The sequence below is a fragment of the Takifugu flavidus genome, chromosome 8 (assembly GCF_003711565.1).
Source record: "Takifugu flavidus isolate HTHZ2018 chromosome 8, ASM371156v2, whole genome shotgun sequence".
In the NCBI taxonomy this organism is placed as follows: Eukaryota; Metazoa; Chordata; class Actinopteri; order Tetraodontiformes; family Tetraodontidae; genus Takifugu; species Takifugu flavidus.
The window spans coordinates 2,143,309-2,159,577 of record NC_079527.1 but is presented as its reverse complement, the minus strand read 5'-3'; the positions used below and the strand labels follow the sequence as shown (position 1 = coordinate 2,159,577).

At 49.0% G+C, this 16,269-nt stretch overlaps 1 protein-coding gene across 2 annotated transcripts in view; it reads right to left on the bottom strand.

Moving 5' to 3' along the window:
- Positions 1–11,072: 11,072 nt before the first annotated feature.
- nphp4 (nephronophthisis 4) overlaps positions 11,073–16,269 on the bottom strand; it is a 97,460-nt gene continuing 92,263 nt past the window's right edge. For both annotated transcript variants that reach the window (XM_057039859.1, XM_057039860.1), the window contains 4 exons: positions 15,635–15,806; positions 13,888–14,067; positions 13,151–13,294; positions 11,073–11,288 (listed from right to left, as the gene is read on the bottom strand). In XM_057039859.1, coding sequence (XP_056895839.1) covers positions 11,148–11,288; positions 13,151–13,294; positions 13,888–14,067; positions 15,635–15,806 — 637 coding nt within the window. In that variant the 3' untranslated portion in view covers positions 11,073–11,147. The remainder of the gene's footprint in view (positions 11,289–13,150; positions 13,295–13,887; positions 14,068–15,634; positions 15,807–16,269) is intronic.

The window sequence follows — 16,269 nt, the reverse complement described above, 5'->3', positions numbered from 1 at the left end:
GCCATCTAATGGACAAACATACGAACACCCACAATAAATAAAATTGAAACGAAGGCGACGCTGGGATACACACAAACTTGTACATATTGGCGTCCCTCCTAGCCAATGGGATGATGCTAGGCGATAGCCAATGGCAGAGCAGCTACAAGCAAGTTTGTGTTCGCTAAACTCCGTGATTTGCGAGTAGCAGCGGTAGCATATTTTTGACCTTCGTATCCTGAAATTTCCTTCATAACAAGAGGAAATATTTTCCCGTTGAGACCTTTCGTAACCTGAAAAATTCGCATGTAGAGACGTTCGTAAGTAGAGGTCCCACTGTGCTAAATATAACTACGGTCAACCCAGCTACAGCTGGTTTCAGCTCCACTGACACCAGTTTGAGGGCCTGTTGATCTCAGACGTTGAAGTATTGAGAACTGTGGAAAACTTCACCTTAACGGCACCAGAGGGGGGAAAAAAAAGGTACCTCGGAGCGGAAGAGCAACTCGCCGATATTCGCAAGGATCGCAATCATTGGGGTTCAGCGGCACTAAAGCCGAGAATGAAGGTTCACGTCCTCAGGTGGACGAGTGTTGAACCTGAGCCGACCGTTCTAAGAGCTGGAGTCCGGATGGAGGGCTTCTTTATTTATTGCTGGTTCATTTTTGTAAAGATTAATACAGTTCCAGAGGCCGACAAAGGGGATTCCCTGTATCACGGCCGTCCTCCAGGCCTTGAACTTAAATCCTTCCCTTTGTAGCCAGATAAACCTAATGAGGGGATAACACTGTTGATTGTTTAGACGAGTCCATGAATATGTCCATCAATATGCATTCACACAATCGGAGATTCTTCAAGATGGGTCCTCAAACAAAGCTACGATGGAGCGTTTCCTTCGTGAAGACGATCCTTTCCATGATCACTTTTGGAGCGTTTTACCAGGAGAAAAGCTGCTTTCACTGTTCCAGCGCTGCGGCTTTTAGTTTGCATCTGAAATGGTTTCAACAAACGCAGTTAGGTCTTTGATTTATGTCCTAAAAACCTCATCATTTCTAGAAAAGTGCTCGGCTTGATCTTGCTGAGGAAATAGACCTGCCAAAAAGCTGCCAAACACAAGGAAAACAGTTTCCAGAGAATAGATGGAGCGCTGCCGCGACTCCGCTGCGCCGGGGAAGAAACCGTTCAGGGAGGTTTGATCGAACGCCGCTGCACGTCTGAAGCGCATCACAACGCGTTTGAGGACACGAATCCATCCATTCATCATCTAATCATCCCAAGGTTGTTGATTTTGGTCCTAAAAATAAACTAAACGGCTATTTCTGGCACAACCTTAGTTTTTCCAGCTCATTATCCTGGAGGAAATTTGAAAAAACAGCGGGGGAACATCAACATCAACCGCAGCCTTCCTCCTCCTGCAGGTAAATGAAGTCATTGTTCATGTTGGGAATCGCAATCACGGCGCTTAGAAATGCACTCCAAAAAATGGAGCGTCTTCTCCGCACATGTCGGCAACCGATGCCATTTAGAGCGCGTAGCGTTCGTCTGAAGAGCTCCTTCTCAGAGTCTCTCCTGCTGTTATTAAATTCATCAGAGCTTCCTCTTATTGCCCACTAATTCATCTCTGTGGATCTATCAGACCTGCCAGTGGGTCGTAAGTCTCTTATGTAATAATGATGACTCATCCTCTTCATTAGGCCAGAATGAGGAAATTATTTTACCTCTTTTTTGGTCAGAAAAGTGCATCAGGATCTGTTTTAATGTAATATAAATTTAGTGATTATGTAATTTTATTACCCCTGTTCGACATTTATCCTGAACATATGGCTCCTGGCACACGTCCACTAACACCCACACAGGTTGTCTTTATGTGACCCTATATTTTCATACCTACACAGCCTGTTTCTCTGAGAGCAAAATTATTTATTTTGTTTCAGGAAGGAAATAAATCTGTTGTAAGACTCAGGCTGGAGGGGGCGGGGCTTGTGTGGGCGTGGCGATGATTGGCGGGGCTGGGAGAAGCAGCGCTGGGTGGGCGGGGTCGCGGTGGGCGGGGCGATGTTGGGCGGAGCCACCACCAACCATTCTATGAGACTGATTAAACAAGACAAGCCAAAGTGGTGTTGGTACATACCCCTCCCACAGTATTATTATTATTATTGTTATTGTTATTAACAACATTATCATTATTATTATTGTATAGATTTGATTGCGCATCTCATCTTTCTGCAAAAGCAAGCAGAACTAATTCAGTTTCAGTTCAGAGAGACGGGTGTTTGCGGCATTTGTGGTCTAGCTGTACATCTTCAGAGTGGCCCAGATGTTTGGGTGAGGAATAAAAGAGCTTTTCAGGATCCACCATCCGGCCTTCTTCTGTAAAGACACAAATCCTCCTCAGCATATTTCTCCTGGAGACTCCTGATATATCTGTGAAGCTCGCTCCTCCATATGCTGCATCCAGTTCTTCCAAAACGTGAGAGCCGGGAAAGGCCGTGAGCGCTACAGAAATCGCACCCCCCACCTTCGCCGCACGCTGTCTGCTGATGGATAAATCTGTCCTCTCCGCTCCCGTCCTCCTCCGTATCGCCGATGGCGCTCCGTTTGTTGTCTTTCCTGGGGCGGCTTCCGTGACGGACCAGCACGCTCCTGCTGGAGGATTCATCTCTGAAGCAGCGTGGCTGAGCAGTTGTGCTCCTCTGTCTCCCTAAACGGTTGCTAACACAAACAACAACGCGCAGGCTGAGCATTGGGTCTTTGGAGAAATCGCTGGTGTCACGGGGCCACAGCAACATGGTAGTGCCACAAGTTGGTCACGTAATCTACAAATCTAGGGAACAATAGGAACTGAATTTAGCCTGAGGGTTAAGACAATGTATGTGTGTGTGTGTGTGTGTGTGGGTCCTGACACTGGCCAACGGGCACTTTAAGGTAACACTACACTGTCGGGTTGCTGGAGTTCATTCATCAGGTCTGTGAGGAATAAAGAGGGAGCACTGACCTCGTTGCTGTGACCGTGTGAAGGACTGGAAGCTGCAGTAATGATGGGAAAGTGTCTCACGGGATGGATTTAGGATGTGGAAAAACCTAATTTTATTTTATTTTTTCATCAGAGTACAGGAAGCCATCATCGGCGTGTTCTTCCTGTGTGCCGGTCTCAGTATTCCGCACGTGTGCTGCGGTTCTGTTCTGTTCTGGTCTGTTGACCGCGATCCTGGAATCGATCTCAGCACATCAGCTGGAACCGTGTCTGAATTCTGAAAATGTATCTGACGGATGCTCTTTGGGCTCTTTCCCCTCTAGATATTAAAGTAAACAGAAAATGTCAAGAGTCTGTCAGGTTTAACGCGATAAAGAAAATAATAAAACAGCAGAGAAATGGGGAAAAAAGTGGAGAATCAGCCTCTGTCACGTTTCATGTGGAGCTGGGAAGAGACAGCCAGAAAGGTGTTAAAAAGTGTTTTTAAAGATTCTGAAATGGAAAATGAGGTATTGAGTAGTGTCATGTCCAATTTCCAGCATCATCATTGTGCTGCGGCTACGCGGGAGCAGTCAGAGCAACGCGGCCCGACATGGATCGACCCCCAGAAAAACACCTGCTATTAAAAGGCTCATTTCTCTAATGAAGCCTCCTCTTTATTTGCAACACTCCAACCAGCCGTGTGATTCGGCCGTCTCGATATTTAGCTGATGAACTACGCTCGTAATGATGAATTAGCCAACATTTACTGGAATCAATGAGCAATAAGGTCCGCTCACATTATCGTTACATCAGAGCGGCAGATAAAATGGAGCCGTCGGTCAAAGGGGGCGGAGCTAACGGCTGTGCTAACCTCTACACACCCCTCCTGCTCCTAGTGTAAGTTGGTGAGCCTTTAGCATCAGCGTGGTTCCTGACTCTCCCCGCTAATTATATGAGTCCAGTTCCAAAACCTTCCTTACATTCTCGTGATTGGGCCTCATTAAACGTGCCAAAATGCTGCCTGGAACATTTAAATCCATATTAGAGACGATATATCGTGAACCGGCTGATTGTTGCATCTTAAAGGGACCACATAACATCATTTAAAGCTTCCATTACAGCCTCACAACAGCGGTAGGGAGACGTGAGGGCATGTATGAAGCAGCAAAGTGAAATTCCATGTTTTCCGAAGCCCAGGGAGCTCATGACAAGGAGAAAATCCAATTGTTCTCCAATTATTCCCGTGCAGAACAACAATCTAATGCATACCAGGGAGTCAGGTGGGATTCTTCCTTCTGCTGGGACGTACAGCAACGAGGAAAAGGGCCCCGGTTCTTCCCTGAACCGGGGCCCTTTTCCTCCCCTCTCCATCAGGCTCTCACGGGGAACGCCTGGATGCGGTTTTCCAGGTGCTCGCTCTGTACGGGAGCACGGAGACACGCTGGGAACATAAAGAGCTGCTGCTGCTCTCGGCCAGGAGGACGCCCGACATCGCCGATGTCGCAGCAGCAGGAAACGTGGGAAGTCCCGAAAACGCAGCTCCAACCCGTTAAGGTCGGCTCATTTTCAGGAGGCAGGAGTTGACTGGGAATTCCTGGTGGCTGGGTACTGAAGCAGATAGTTCAAGACTCCATTTACTGCAACAAAATGTGACCCAAGAGTTTCAGCTAATTTCATTTTCAGTAGCTTATAAAAATGTTATAGACAGACCAGGACATGATGATTTAATAATAATATTTGGACAAATGATTTCCCTTCATGTTGAGGGATTTGTCATTATTCCTGGTTAACAGGGCTCAGGATAGCAGATAATAGCACATATTTTAGCGTACCGCAGTTCCGCTAGCACAAAGTAGAGTATTCTGGTGTTGCGCAACCTCTGACAACGATGGGCCTCGATGGAAGCGCAGCTTCAGAGGACGGACCATTAGCTGGGCGCCACCGGACCAGCGGTCATTAATGTGGCCTTTGTCTGACTGCTCCGTCCACTTGTTGATCTCATTACGTCAAAAAAAGGACATTGGATTGTCATGTGTTTTATTATAGTGGGTCATCATAACCCAGAAATGTTGTTTGAAAATGTTTGGACTGAACCTAAACAGGTCGTCCTGCTCTATTGTGCCGTAGTAACTCTTTATTTTAGCCTCCGACAGCCTTCTGTGCGCTATGCTGCTGTGTGTGTTCACACCCATCGGATCATTTCCTGGCTAAAGGCAAAGAGCTATTAGGACACACTGGGGGTGGGCGGATGGCGGTCTCCTGCCCTCGCCCTCGGCTCTCAGACTGACCTTAACGAGTTCTCACCAATTCTACAGTTAAAAATAAAGATCAAATGTTGCCATTCCCGTTTGTGACCGCGCAGCGGAGGATGCGTGTAGGGATGGTGGGGACGCTGCAGGAGCGAGGCTGTGAGGTCACAGACGGGTCCAGAGGCTGGAAGAAACGGCCTGTCCACAGACATCAGGGAGAGCAGAGGACGAACGGCGGGAGACAGCTGCTCTCATCAGACCATCGGCTGTGGAATCCTCCCTTTCTTTTCCACTCGTCCCGAACTTCTCAGTGTTTCTTTTTGTTAACGTAAACGTAGGATCACAGAATTCTAAACAGCGAAATGAATGACAATGAAGATGTTAGAAATGAAGGAAAAGGCCTCAAAGTGCACAACTTTAAAAGACCCTCCTCGTCATGGTCGTTATCTTCTTCTGCTCTTCTTTCCTTGAGCTCATTTCTGTTTGAGGGAATCGTGGCGAGTGAGGGACCAACACCGGAGAACTGGAGCGGCATTTCTGGACCTGCTAACTCTGCAGGGGTCAGCGGGTCATCCTCCACCCACTGCTGACCTTTAACCTGCAGCTGGACATTAGCCCCACCCATCGTTGTTTGAGCTACAGCAGCGCAGAAGCATCGGCATCCTTCAGGATTCCGCCTCGGAATCGGACCGCGTCCTGAATGTTGATGAATCTTCATCGGCTGCAGGAGGAACAGAAATAGCAGCACGTCCAGGGCCGACCGGCGCTGACAGACAAACCTCCCGGCAGCTCTAAGGAAGCACCGGGACTAATGTCTTGCTTTGCCAAGTCGTCCCTGACAGCAGGAAATGGAGGATGATTCAACGTGAGTTTTCCATTCTGGGCTGAATTTCACGGGAAGGTTGCGTCTCCTGGCGTGACCCCTCGCTGGATGAGATGGACACACGGGCGAGGGCTGAATTCATCTCCCCGAGCCCCGGCACAGGCTCATGAATATTTACTCTACTTCTGAAGCAGTCGGAGGGGTCACTGGAGCCCCCCCCCCCCCCCCCCCAACTTCCTCCCCCGTAATTAAGACTGAAACTGTAGGTTAATAACTGCAATTTGTCTCCGGGGCTAATCTGATTAGGATAAGACAACTTTTCCAGATGTAGTCCATCAAACTGTGTTAGCAGGCGCATCTTTGAGGGGGCTGCTCCGTCTTTCAACGTGGTCCTGGAAGATGACACCGCGGAAGCGGGCAGGGGCGCTCGGAGCGCCGCTGAGGGGGCTTCGGAACACGAGAGATGATAAACTGAGCAGCTGGTCCAAAGCGAGGCAGAGCGGGCTCCATGTGTGGAGGAAAAAGGAGAACAAGAGGTTCTGGATTCCAAAAAATAGCACCCGTGCTTCCCGTTGTGCCACTTTTGCTAAATGTTGAAGGCTGTTACACCCTTCACCTCTCTCTCCTTTCTGGCATCGGCAAATTAAAGCAGCTGAGTCTCAAAGACGCGATTAAACCCAGGAAATGGGACACGATTTCCCGTTTTAAACAGGCCGGCCCTTAAGTAATTTAAATCCCTTCCTCCGCTGGTATCTACATCAGATTGAATAATATCGGCTAAAAGGCATCAAAACCCTCTCATTGTGGTCGTGGGAGCCTTGTGACTGGCCCAGGTTTGCATTTGATAACGGACCGAACAGGAGCGAACCGCTGCTTGTAATTAAATTTGCTTGACCTTCTAATTTGTTCTCAAGGTCTGAAGAGAAAATGAGGACGCCTCTGGGCATTATCATTCACCGTTTGTGGAAAGTTTTCAGATGAAGAGTCGTCTCGGAGGGTTCCAAACTGAGCCTAGCAAGGAGCCTTAGCTTAAGAGTCGACGTTTCTGGGCTTTGACGGGACGGAAAATTTATCTTAATGAGGAGGTGGGGTTGACCCCGTTGCTAGGTGACGCAGTCTTCTAAAAGCTGATTGGTCGTTCCGAAAACCACCGTGGTCCTAGTAGCTCATGAATGGACAGTGAATCAACCGATCATAGACTATATTCAGAAATGAATTAATAATGTGATGATGATAAAACAGATGAAAATAAAATGGTTACACAGCTTTAAAATGTTTCAGTGTATTCACATATCAATTATTATATGTCTATGTTTGCTGACCAACCTGGTTATTTTACTACTTTATATGACTTTCATGCTGTTTTAATGTGGTACTTACATCAAGTGGCCACTGGGGGCAGTGTAACGGATAATCTAAAGGTGTGACGGTGAATCCATCAGGCCTTTTGACAGCTGCCCACACTGCAGTTATAGAATCATCTTTGTTAAAAGCAGGTTGATAACGGTGATGAAGGAGAGCTTGAACAGAGTTGATCTCTGTAAAATGTCCCGTTTCTACCCAGCCAACAGTCGCTGGTGCAGGACTGGAGGAGTGTGGAGCTGACACAGGGACGGACCGTCGTCACAGCACTTGGAACATCATAAAAATGTCCCCCCAACAGGATCAAAAGCCTCAAAGGATTACACAAAACGCAGGTCAGAGCACATTCCTCCAGACGCATGCACTCGGAATGAAAGAAGAGCAGAAGTCTGAGCTAATGTGGCGCCTGTACGATCTTCTGGCTCCTCTACCTTTGATCCAGGCCGCTCATTTATTTTAAAAAAGCGAGAAGCCTTGTGAAGCGGAACCCCAAAGGGCGTATCTTCATCTGAGAAACATCTGCAGAAACTTTAATTCCATTTAAACCTTTCCCGATGTAGCCGAGCCTCGGCTGTGCCACTGCGGGGAACGGCACCGCGGTGGTCCATTCCCGGCTCCAAAGACTTTTAGAACGCGTTTAAAGTGTGGATTTAAACGCAGACGGGGAGGAGAGTTCTTTGGTCTTTCACTTTGTTGAACAGGCTCTGTCAAAAGTTGGTTAGAGGTCATCGGCCCGAGTACATTTAAACGCAGAGCACGAGTAGCTAATGCTAACAGCTGGTTGGGCACAACCCACTAAAATAATTGGAGTAATTATCAATTAATTCTGCTAAAGTAGACAAATAAATAAATAATAAACTGCATTTGTGGCTGCAACATGTGGGGAAGTCTCTTGGGGTGCCCTCAGTGGGTTGGGTTTACGGCCCAGCAGCCTGGATCCAGCCCAACCAAGCGGAACCAAGCGGTACGGAAGTCAATCAGAGCGAGCAGCGGCGCCACCTCTACCTCATCAGGCTGTAGATATCTCTTTTTTTTTTCAGGAACAGATCGTCTTATTTCCCTGACCTATTTCTAAATAGAATTCTCTGTACGCTCGCTGTTTACAAAGAGAACAGACGAGTAAACAGATCAAAGCGGCGCTAGCTTTTTGAAGGGAAGGAACCGAAGCTTTCAACGTCGGGTTTTTTTCTGCCTTATTACAAGACCTGATCGGAGGTCACAGGTTTTACCCTTTAAAGCTGGACCGTTGTGTTGGAGGTCGACTGGAAAAATAAATGGTTCAGACCTGCCGAAACCCCCCCAGAGAAGAGTCCTCCTGGACCCCACGGTGATGTCCATGAAGGCAACGCACAATTTGAAAGTCAGTTCTTTCCGAGCTGTATCTGGACCTGTCTAAGACCCGACGGGTCCCCGCTGCTGCCTCCCGTCTCTTTGAAATACAATTTTAATGGCAGCCATCACCTTCTGCCTGGTGGCGTTGACTCCTGACACAGTGGGACAAAAATGTCCAGATTGCAGGCGCTCGCGCCAGCGTGCTGCTGAGGAGCTCGTTTTGGACCGTTTTAAGCGGCTAATAAAATAAGCACTTACCGATTTATCTGCTGTAGAACAAACCACTTTGGACAGGTGAGACTGCGCCTCTCTGGAATGATTTATAATGAACTGGTGTCTCTAAAAATGCTCACACAATAATGGTCTGAAGGTCAAGCTGAACTCAAATGATAAAACTGGACCCTCTTGTCTCACTGCCCCCACCCCCCACAGAGAGCAACTATCCAGGCCAGAGGCGCATGTAGGTGAGCTTGTTGCTAGGAGGTGTCGTCCTCCTCCAGGAAGCCTGCAGTTCTCAAACGAACGCAGGCCCAAAACCCAAAGCGTGGAGCCGGGCAGCAGCGCGTGTCCGTCCATCAGAAAGAACAAGCCGCTTATCTGCCAGGCAGCCGGACAACAGCCGTCAAAACAGCCTAACGAGGTGAGGAGGCAGCGCCAGCCGCCTGTGCTCGTTCAGCAGGAACCGAGCTCACAGTTAATAAGGCGTCCGCACCTTGGAAGACTCCCCCCTCCCCTTGTTTTCCTGAGAAAGAAAACGCAGGGGTTGTAACCAGGACGCAAGACTCCCGTCAGTCACATGAGCTGCAGAGTTAAGCAGCATCCCGTCCCCACAAGACTGGGAATGTGCAGAGGCACAAGATGTTGCTCACACACGGGCGGTGGAGCATGGAAACATGACGGCTGCTCACCGTCCACGCAGCCAGACGCAGCCGCGAGGACGGCGCACGGGTGCATGAGCCGGTGTACTCCGTAACCATGGCGCCCGATGATGGTGTCCAACATGAAAGTTATGAAACGGCGCACTAACGGGATTCATCCTGTTCCGTGTTCTGCGGCTCCCTGCCCACAACTCAGTTATGTTCCGCGCTTCAGCTCCTCTCAGCTCGGGAAGCAGTCAGAGCTTGGTAGGCAGAATTAATGAGGAGTCATCCTCCCACATAGTCAGGGAGTATCAGTCACGGGGGAAACAAAAAGAACGGTCACAGGAAAATGTGGAAAAGCGCAGCGGCAATGATTAGCATCCATGTCTCCCTTTTTTTCCATCTGCTAAAGTAGCTTTAGATGCCAAAATGTGGAGTCTTAAACGCCGCTGATGTTTTAGAGGCTCATCGTCGGCTGACGAGGAGAATCGGGCTAAGCTAAAGCAGTCGGGATTAGCCAAAAGCTAGAGGCTAGCCGATCTCCACCGAATAGACAAAGGAGGCAGGGACACGTTTGCTTGAACAGAAAAAATAAACTCTTTAATGTTGTCTTTGGTCACACTTTCAGAGAGATTTATGGCTTGTTATTCAGGCTTTACTTGTGTTTTGGGTCCCGGGGTGTCCTCCCAGCTGCGTGTTGGGGGGGGGACGCATCTTCCAGGGGGAAGAACGGGACTGTCAGAGTTCAGTTATTTTGGGGGACAGGGGACCGAGCGAGAGGACGGCGCTGTGCTGGAACGGAGACGAGTGGCGAGCCTCAGACAAGATGTTAGAGGAGGTGCGGAGGGACGGCATCTGGCTGGGGCACCGTCATCTTTTTATCAGCCTCTGCTGCTGCTGCTGCACCCAGGCTTATTTTGCAGGCTGCATTCTAATGAGGGGGGGGGGGGGGGGGGGTGTTGTGTAACCATGTTATGTAACAGTGTGCAGCAGCCTCCTCTCTCCTCTCCTCTCCTCTCCTCTCTGTCTGCACCCCGGCAGACGGCAGAGCGGCGAAGAAGAGAGGAGCAGAGGATGAAGGTCTTTAAAAGGCTGCGGGTGTTAATGAGAACAATCTGAAGAGAGTTGTGCATCGCTGGAAAGTCATACCTCATTACAGCGCCGCTTCTAATAATGCTGCTGATGAGAGGAACTTGTTTGGGAGGCAAGAGGGATGCGGAGAGTGCACCCCTGGCTTGTCTGAGATTAAAATTCCACCATCGAGTGGCGTTCAAGTGGGTTGGCCAGGTAATTAAAGTCGATAAAATGTTATTGCCTTCAGCCCGAAGCCTGTTCTCGCGGCGGCTGCCGTGATTGTTGTCGAGATTTTAGAAAGGGGACAGATCACAGTGGGGTTTCAGGCTTTGACGTCGATCTTAGTCCCCCTTCCCCCTCCCCCCCTCGAGTCCCGATACATTATTTAGGCATAAAATACGCTTTTAAATTAGCTCCTGACTTCAATAGCTCTCAAATCGAGCGGAATAGGTTTTTATTTTCAGACAAACACTTCCAGGAAGCGGCTGATGAGGAAACAGGAACGATGAAGTTCAGGAGTAATTGACTTTCACAGAGAACGTCTCCTCCGTCTTCTCCTCCAGGTTGTTGACGTAGACCAGGATCTCCGCTGAGCCGGAGCTCCGACTCGGGGCGAATCGAAGTCCGATGCTGTAACTTTGTCCGGCGCCGATCTGAACAGATGGAAGACGACAATCAGCCCTTTGACCTCTTTGGAGAGTTTGACCTTCAACCGCCTTCCTCACCAGATCACATCAACCGAGCAGAAGTCCGACTCCTCGCTGTCATGCGGAATACTCCACGTTCACGCCAAAGATTTCCACCGGATCTTTGCCGATCGGCTCAATGTGACGAGTAATCAATGTTTTCTGCGGCACTGCTGGAGTCAGATTCTAATCTCGAGGATGGATCCCTTTACCGCTGCTCAGAAGGTCCAAAAACAAATAAATGGTGCAGCAAGGCCGCCCGTCTTCTTGCGATACTGGATTGGATTGTCCTTCATGCTAAATGTTTGGAGAGGATACGCTAAGCTAGGCTAGCGTGTTGGGACCCGGAGGCTAGAGTGTGGTGAGGGAAATGACCAAAAAGAACTCTGGACAAATTAGTTCCAGCTGGACTTGTGCTCGTCCGTGTTAGGCTAGCACGGCCCAAAAGCAGCGCTAATCAAGCGCGTAAATAAGACGCTGTCAGCAGAAACAGATCGGCGGTGGCTACGTCACGGCTAATTCAACGCATTTCCGGCTCCTGTGTGGGTCGACGCATCGCGCAAACCACCTCGGTCAGAAGTGGATAAGATCATACGATTAAGAACTCATCTACCCAGAATGCACTAATATAGATTAGTTTAAATTAAGGGCACATACTATCCTGCTAAAGTTCTAAAACTCTTGTGTCGGTGTGCCCAGTGTGGGTTTCTGCGGCGACCTATTAGGATTTCTCAGAGATTAAATCAGAGCACAACTATCTTTCAGCCTTTCCTGTATTAGCAAGCTAAGAACATATGGCTCAATTTAGTGGATTTATGCCGTAATAATCCACACAAAGCACCAGAGTATTGATCGTTGCTTTGCTTTCCCGTTTTATTATGGTGGGGTAATTACAACCCAAGAAAAGAGGAAAGGGGGGGGTTCCTGCACACCGGCGTGAAGCCACAGGAAGTGGAAATTCTTTATCAGACACCCGACGGGATGGAGGAAAAGTTTCTTAACTCTCTAATTGACGTGGAATCTTCTGGACAGCAGCACCCAATTAGCTTGTGAGAAAGCGGAGCCTCGCTGCCACCCGTGTGTTGGTTTAATTTGGAAACCGGGCCTGTCGATTGAAAGCGTGGCAGCAAATAAAAGCTAACGACAGCGGTGACTCAGGTGACTGGAATCAGCCGGCAGGCACAAAAGGCCTGACGATGTGACGATAAAAGCGGAATGGCCTCAGATCTAGTTTGTAAAGCAAACTTAAAGGAAAAGATCTCTTTTTTTAATCCGCCTGAACAAACAGGGAAGCAGAAAAACACAATTCCTTATTTTCCACGTTCATCTATTTAGTATTTTAGTCTCAAATGCATGAATTTGGCCGCGCTGATACTGAGGTTGAAGGCATTTTTCGAATCCTTTGATCAATGCTCGTCCGGGGACCAATTTATGCTCCGCTTTTAATGACCGGAGCTGATGAAACACAGGTGACCCGAGAGCTGCTTTTATGTGTGAATAATTCACACCTGTAGCATGAAACGAAACGTCTTGTGACCGTGAAACGTGCGATATGAATCCAGGCGGCTGATCAATGCTGGCGGAATGAAAAATGGAGGAATGTTGAAGGAGAAGTTGTAGCAGAGGAGACTGCCATGTATTATTAAGCGGGACGTCTGCTTTGTACCGAGCTGTGGAAATGGATTTCCCTTAGCGGATAATAAAGTCCACACACACAGTATCTATCCGCAGTAATGTGGCTCCGGCTCCGGCGAAGTGTCCCCCCCATCCCGGTGTTAATCAAAGCATTGATTCCGTGGGACGAAGCGCGTCCTGCTGTCCGATCTCACCTGGAAGCGATCCTCTTTGAACTGGAGCAGGTCCGGATGGTCGGAACGGAGCAGAAAGGTGCGGCTGCCGGGGTAGGGGTTGGTGTAGCCGATCTTCTTGGAGCAGCCGCGCCCACTTCCGACCGGGACGTGCACTTCGAACGTCTGCGCGCACACGGAGGTGTTTGATAAGAAGCGGCCGACATATAACACAATAAGAGGTAGATGAACGACGGCTGCCACCACCGAGGCTCGTGACATGTGACGCGCTAATCAATAATCCTGCCACAGCTTTGGAAATGGCGGCGCATGCTAATTCTGTTCACAATCCTGCAAACGTATGTAGGATTGAAGCCCCTGACTGGTGGCAGTGTGGCTTTTACCGGAATCATCCATACGTCCACGTTTTTCTCAAGACTTCTTGCAGCAAGTGCACATGTGCGACGGTAACCTTTGACGGGCCGCCGGTTTAGCGTGATGAGATAGCGTGATAAAAGAGATTAGCTTTTAGCGTCGGCTGCCGTTAGCCTTTTCTGACATTAACCATAAAGTGGAAGTTATTGTCCAGCTGACCCTGGAAATCATCAGAGGGGTCCAATGAGAACAAATGGGAGACGCCCGTGGCTGCCAGTCAGCCAGACCTTTAAGGTTTGAGCTGTCCATCACATCAACTCTGCCACGACAGATGAAAGAGCGAATCTCCAGCGGCACGAGCGCCTACGTCACGGAGACAGACCGGCCGCCAGAAAGAGACGCACCTTGGATAGAACGGGCCGGAGGATATTCAGACAGACCAGCCAGGAGGTGATCAGCCGTCGGCGCTCCACGTCCACCGCGTTGACGTAGAGGAAGCGGCTGCCGGCTCGCCACGGCTGCACCTTCATGTGGAGCTCCTGCACCGATGCGGGGGGCAGGACAAACACGCCCTCGGGGTCCACCTGCAGGGAAAGGAGCGGTAGTTCAACCTTAGCTGAGCGCCCCAGCGTCCCGTTAACCCTTCAGCCAATAAGGATCAGCCTTTTCCCCAGGGGACTTATTACAATCACCAAACTGGTGATAAAGTAGTGTCCAGTAGTCAAGGTGAGTCCACACAAATCACCTGTGTTTCTTATTCATCCAGTTTAGTTTGTTCAGAGATTCTTTCTATGAACGCAGGTGTTAAAGGTCAGAGTCCAAAGGAATAAACGGGCATAAGTAATTCCATTCGATAATTCATGTATTAGTTTGGGATTCGGAGATCTGAATCAGTAGTGTTTCAGTTTTTATAAGTGTCCTTTTAGTTGGGACGACAGACAAACCGGAATAATTAAGAGCAACGAAACCCGGCGACTGTCGTGGAGCCGGAGAGATTATTGAAAGAGGTGAAAAAAGGGACAGATTTAATTGGGGAAAAAGGTGTCAGAGGCCAACAAAGGTGGCTTACAGATTAGAGGAGCGAGTGGGTTTGGCGAAGAAGGTAAAGAGGGGTTATCTGACAATGGAAAGGGAGAGAATCACAGGAAAGTGACAGAGACAGAAGCGGGCGAGAATGAGATTCAGCGCCGAGCTCCTTTTCAGCCTGTTGTGAAAAGCAAAGCTATTCTCTGGTGGGGAGTTTTATCCTGTTTTGTAAGACTCCTGCGATGCGTTCCGCAGCCAGCTAACCTGCCGAGAGTCACATCAAAGCAGCTCCCGATGCAAATGCAGAAATCTTAAACGGGGAGAGGGGGGGGGGAATCTATATATCTGGCACTTTTTCAGCCGGTTTCCTATTTATTCGTGCAAAATACACTTGGATTGTCCACGGAGGACTGACAACCCCCCCCCTACTTTTGTTTTAATCTTATATCAGTGAGTAGGACGCTTTGGGCTTCTCACAGGGAGAGGAAGAAGAGATCTATGTTCACGTGTCACCACAGGAGCATGTTTGCAGTTAGACGTCATGGAAATCCACCTAATGAGACGACGCGATCCATCTGCTTAATGCACGAGGGACCGAAGCTCCAGGAATTTACCGCCACGGTTATTCTCACACGCCTTTTGAAAGTTTCGGTGGTTTCCCGTTGCTGACAGAAGCGTTGGCGTGCAGCCGGTGTTAAACACGTGGTTTGAAAGGTGCAAAGCTCCGACTGTCTCCTCCGATAGGGGAGATTCCAGGTGAGATCCGAGCTGGTTTGAGCTACACCCCCCCACCAGTTTGTGCCAATTAAATTGATCTAACATCTCAAAAACGCCCTATTTGAACCCAAAATGCAGGAAAAATCAGTCCAATAATAATAAAAAAAAGATCCTCAAGGGATTGGCTAGAGATTAAATCTGAGTAGAACAAGTTGTTTGACCATTAATCCAAAAAATCTAATACTTACAGCTACATATCACTCCCCCAAAACTCTGCTAAACGTTACTTTTTCAGTGCAGGTGCTAGCAAAAACTGCCCCTGCAGCTGTTAGAACTGCTTCACTCATTTGAATCCTTTTATTATTCAAATATAAAGCGAGTAGTTTAACTCACATTAAAGATGTTTACCTTAATCTCCTGCGGGTGGGATGAGTAACACCTGACCTTTCGTACGGCCTGCTTCCCCCTCAGCACCAGTGAGTGACGGCTCTGTTGGCCCGTCACGCAGCTGACGTCCACCCTCTCCAGGAAGTGCACGTAGAACTGCCAGATCTGCGAGGGGGCGGCCATCCACTTGTCACTACAGAGAAGATCATCAGGAACAATTAAGCTGAGGTCCCCTGGTGGCGCGGCGAGAGGTCAGAAAGGAGGAGGGCTGAACTGTGGCTGCTGTTGTCAAGCGGCGGCAGCCTCCTCCGCTCGCTGCTGAGAAGAAGGGAATAAGTCCCTCCCCCTCGCCGACTGTGGGAGCTGTGAGTGGGAGGCAGTCACCTACTCAGCCCCGCTCTGCGACAACAGTCGCCAAGGAGCACTCGGGGAGATTCGGGCTGCCGGTGAATAGCTGCGGCTGTTGGAAGGCCTCCTACTGCAGAGTCTGCTCACGGTCTTCATTTTAAACATCCTGTAATTTCCTCATAAGTACAACATCATCTACAGAGTCTATAATTATGCTAAGTAAGGAATTGCCTGTAGAAATTGCCGCCTCTACGAGCAAGGCCATTTAACTTCTCCTCCTTCCTATTCTCTTCCTTATCCAAACCAAA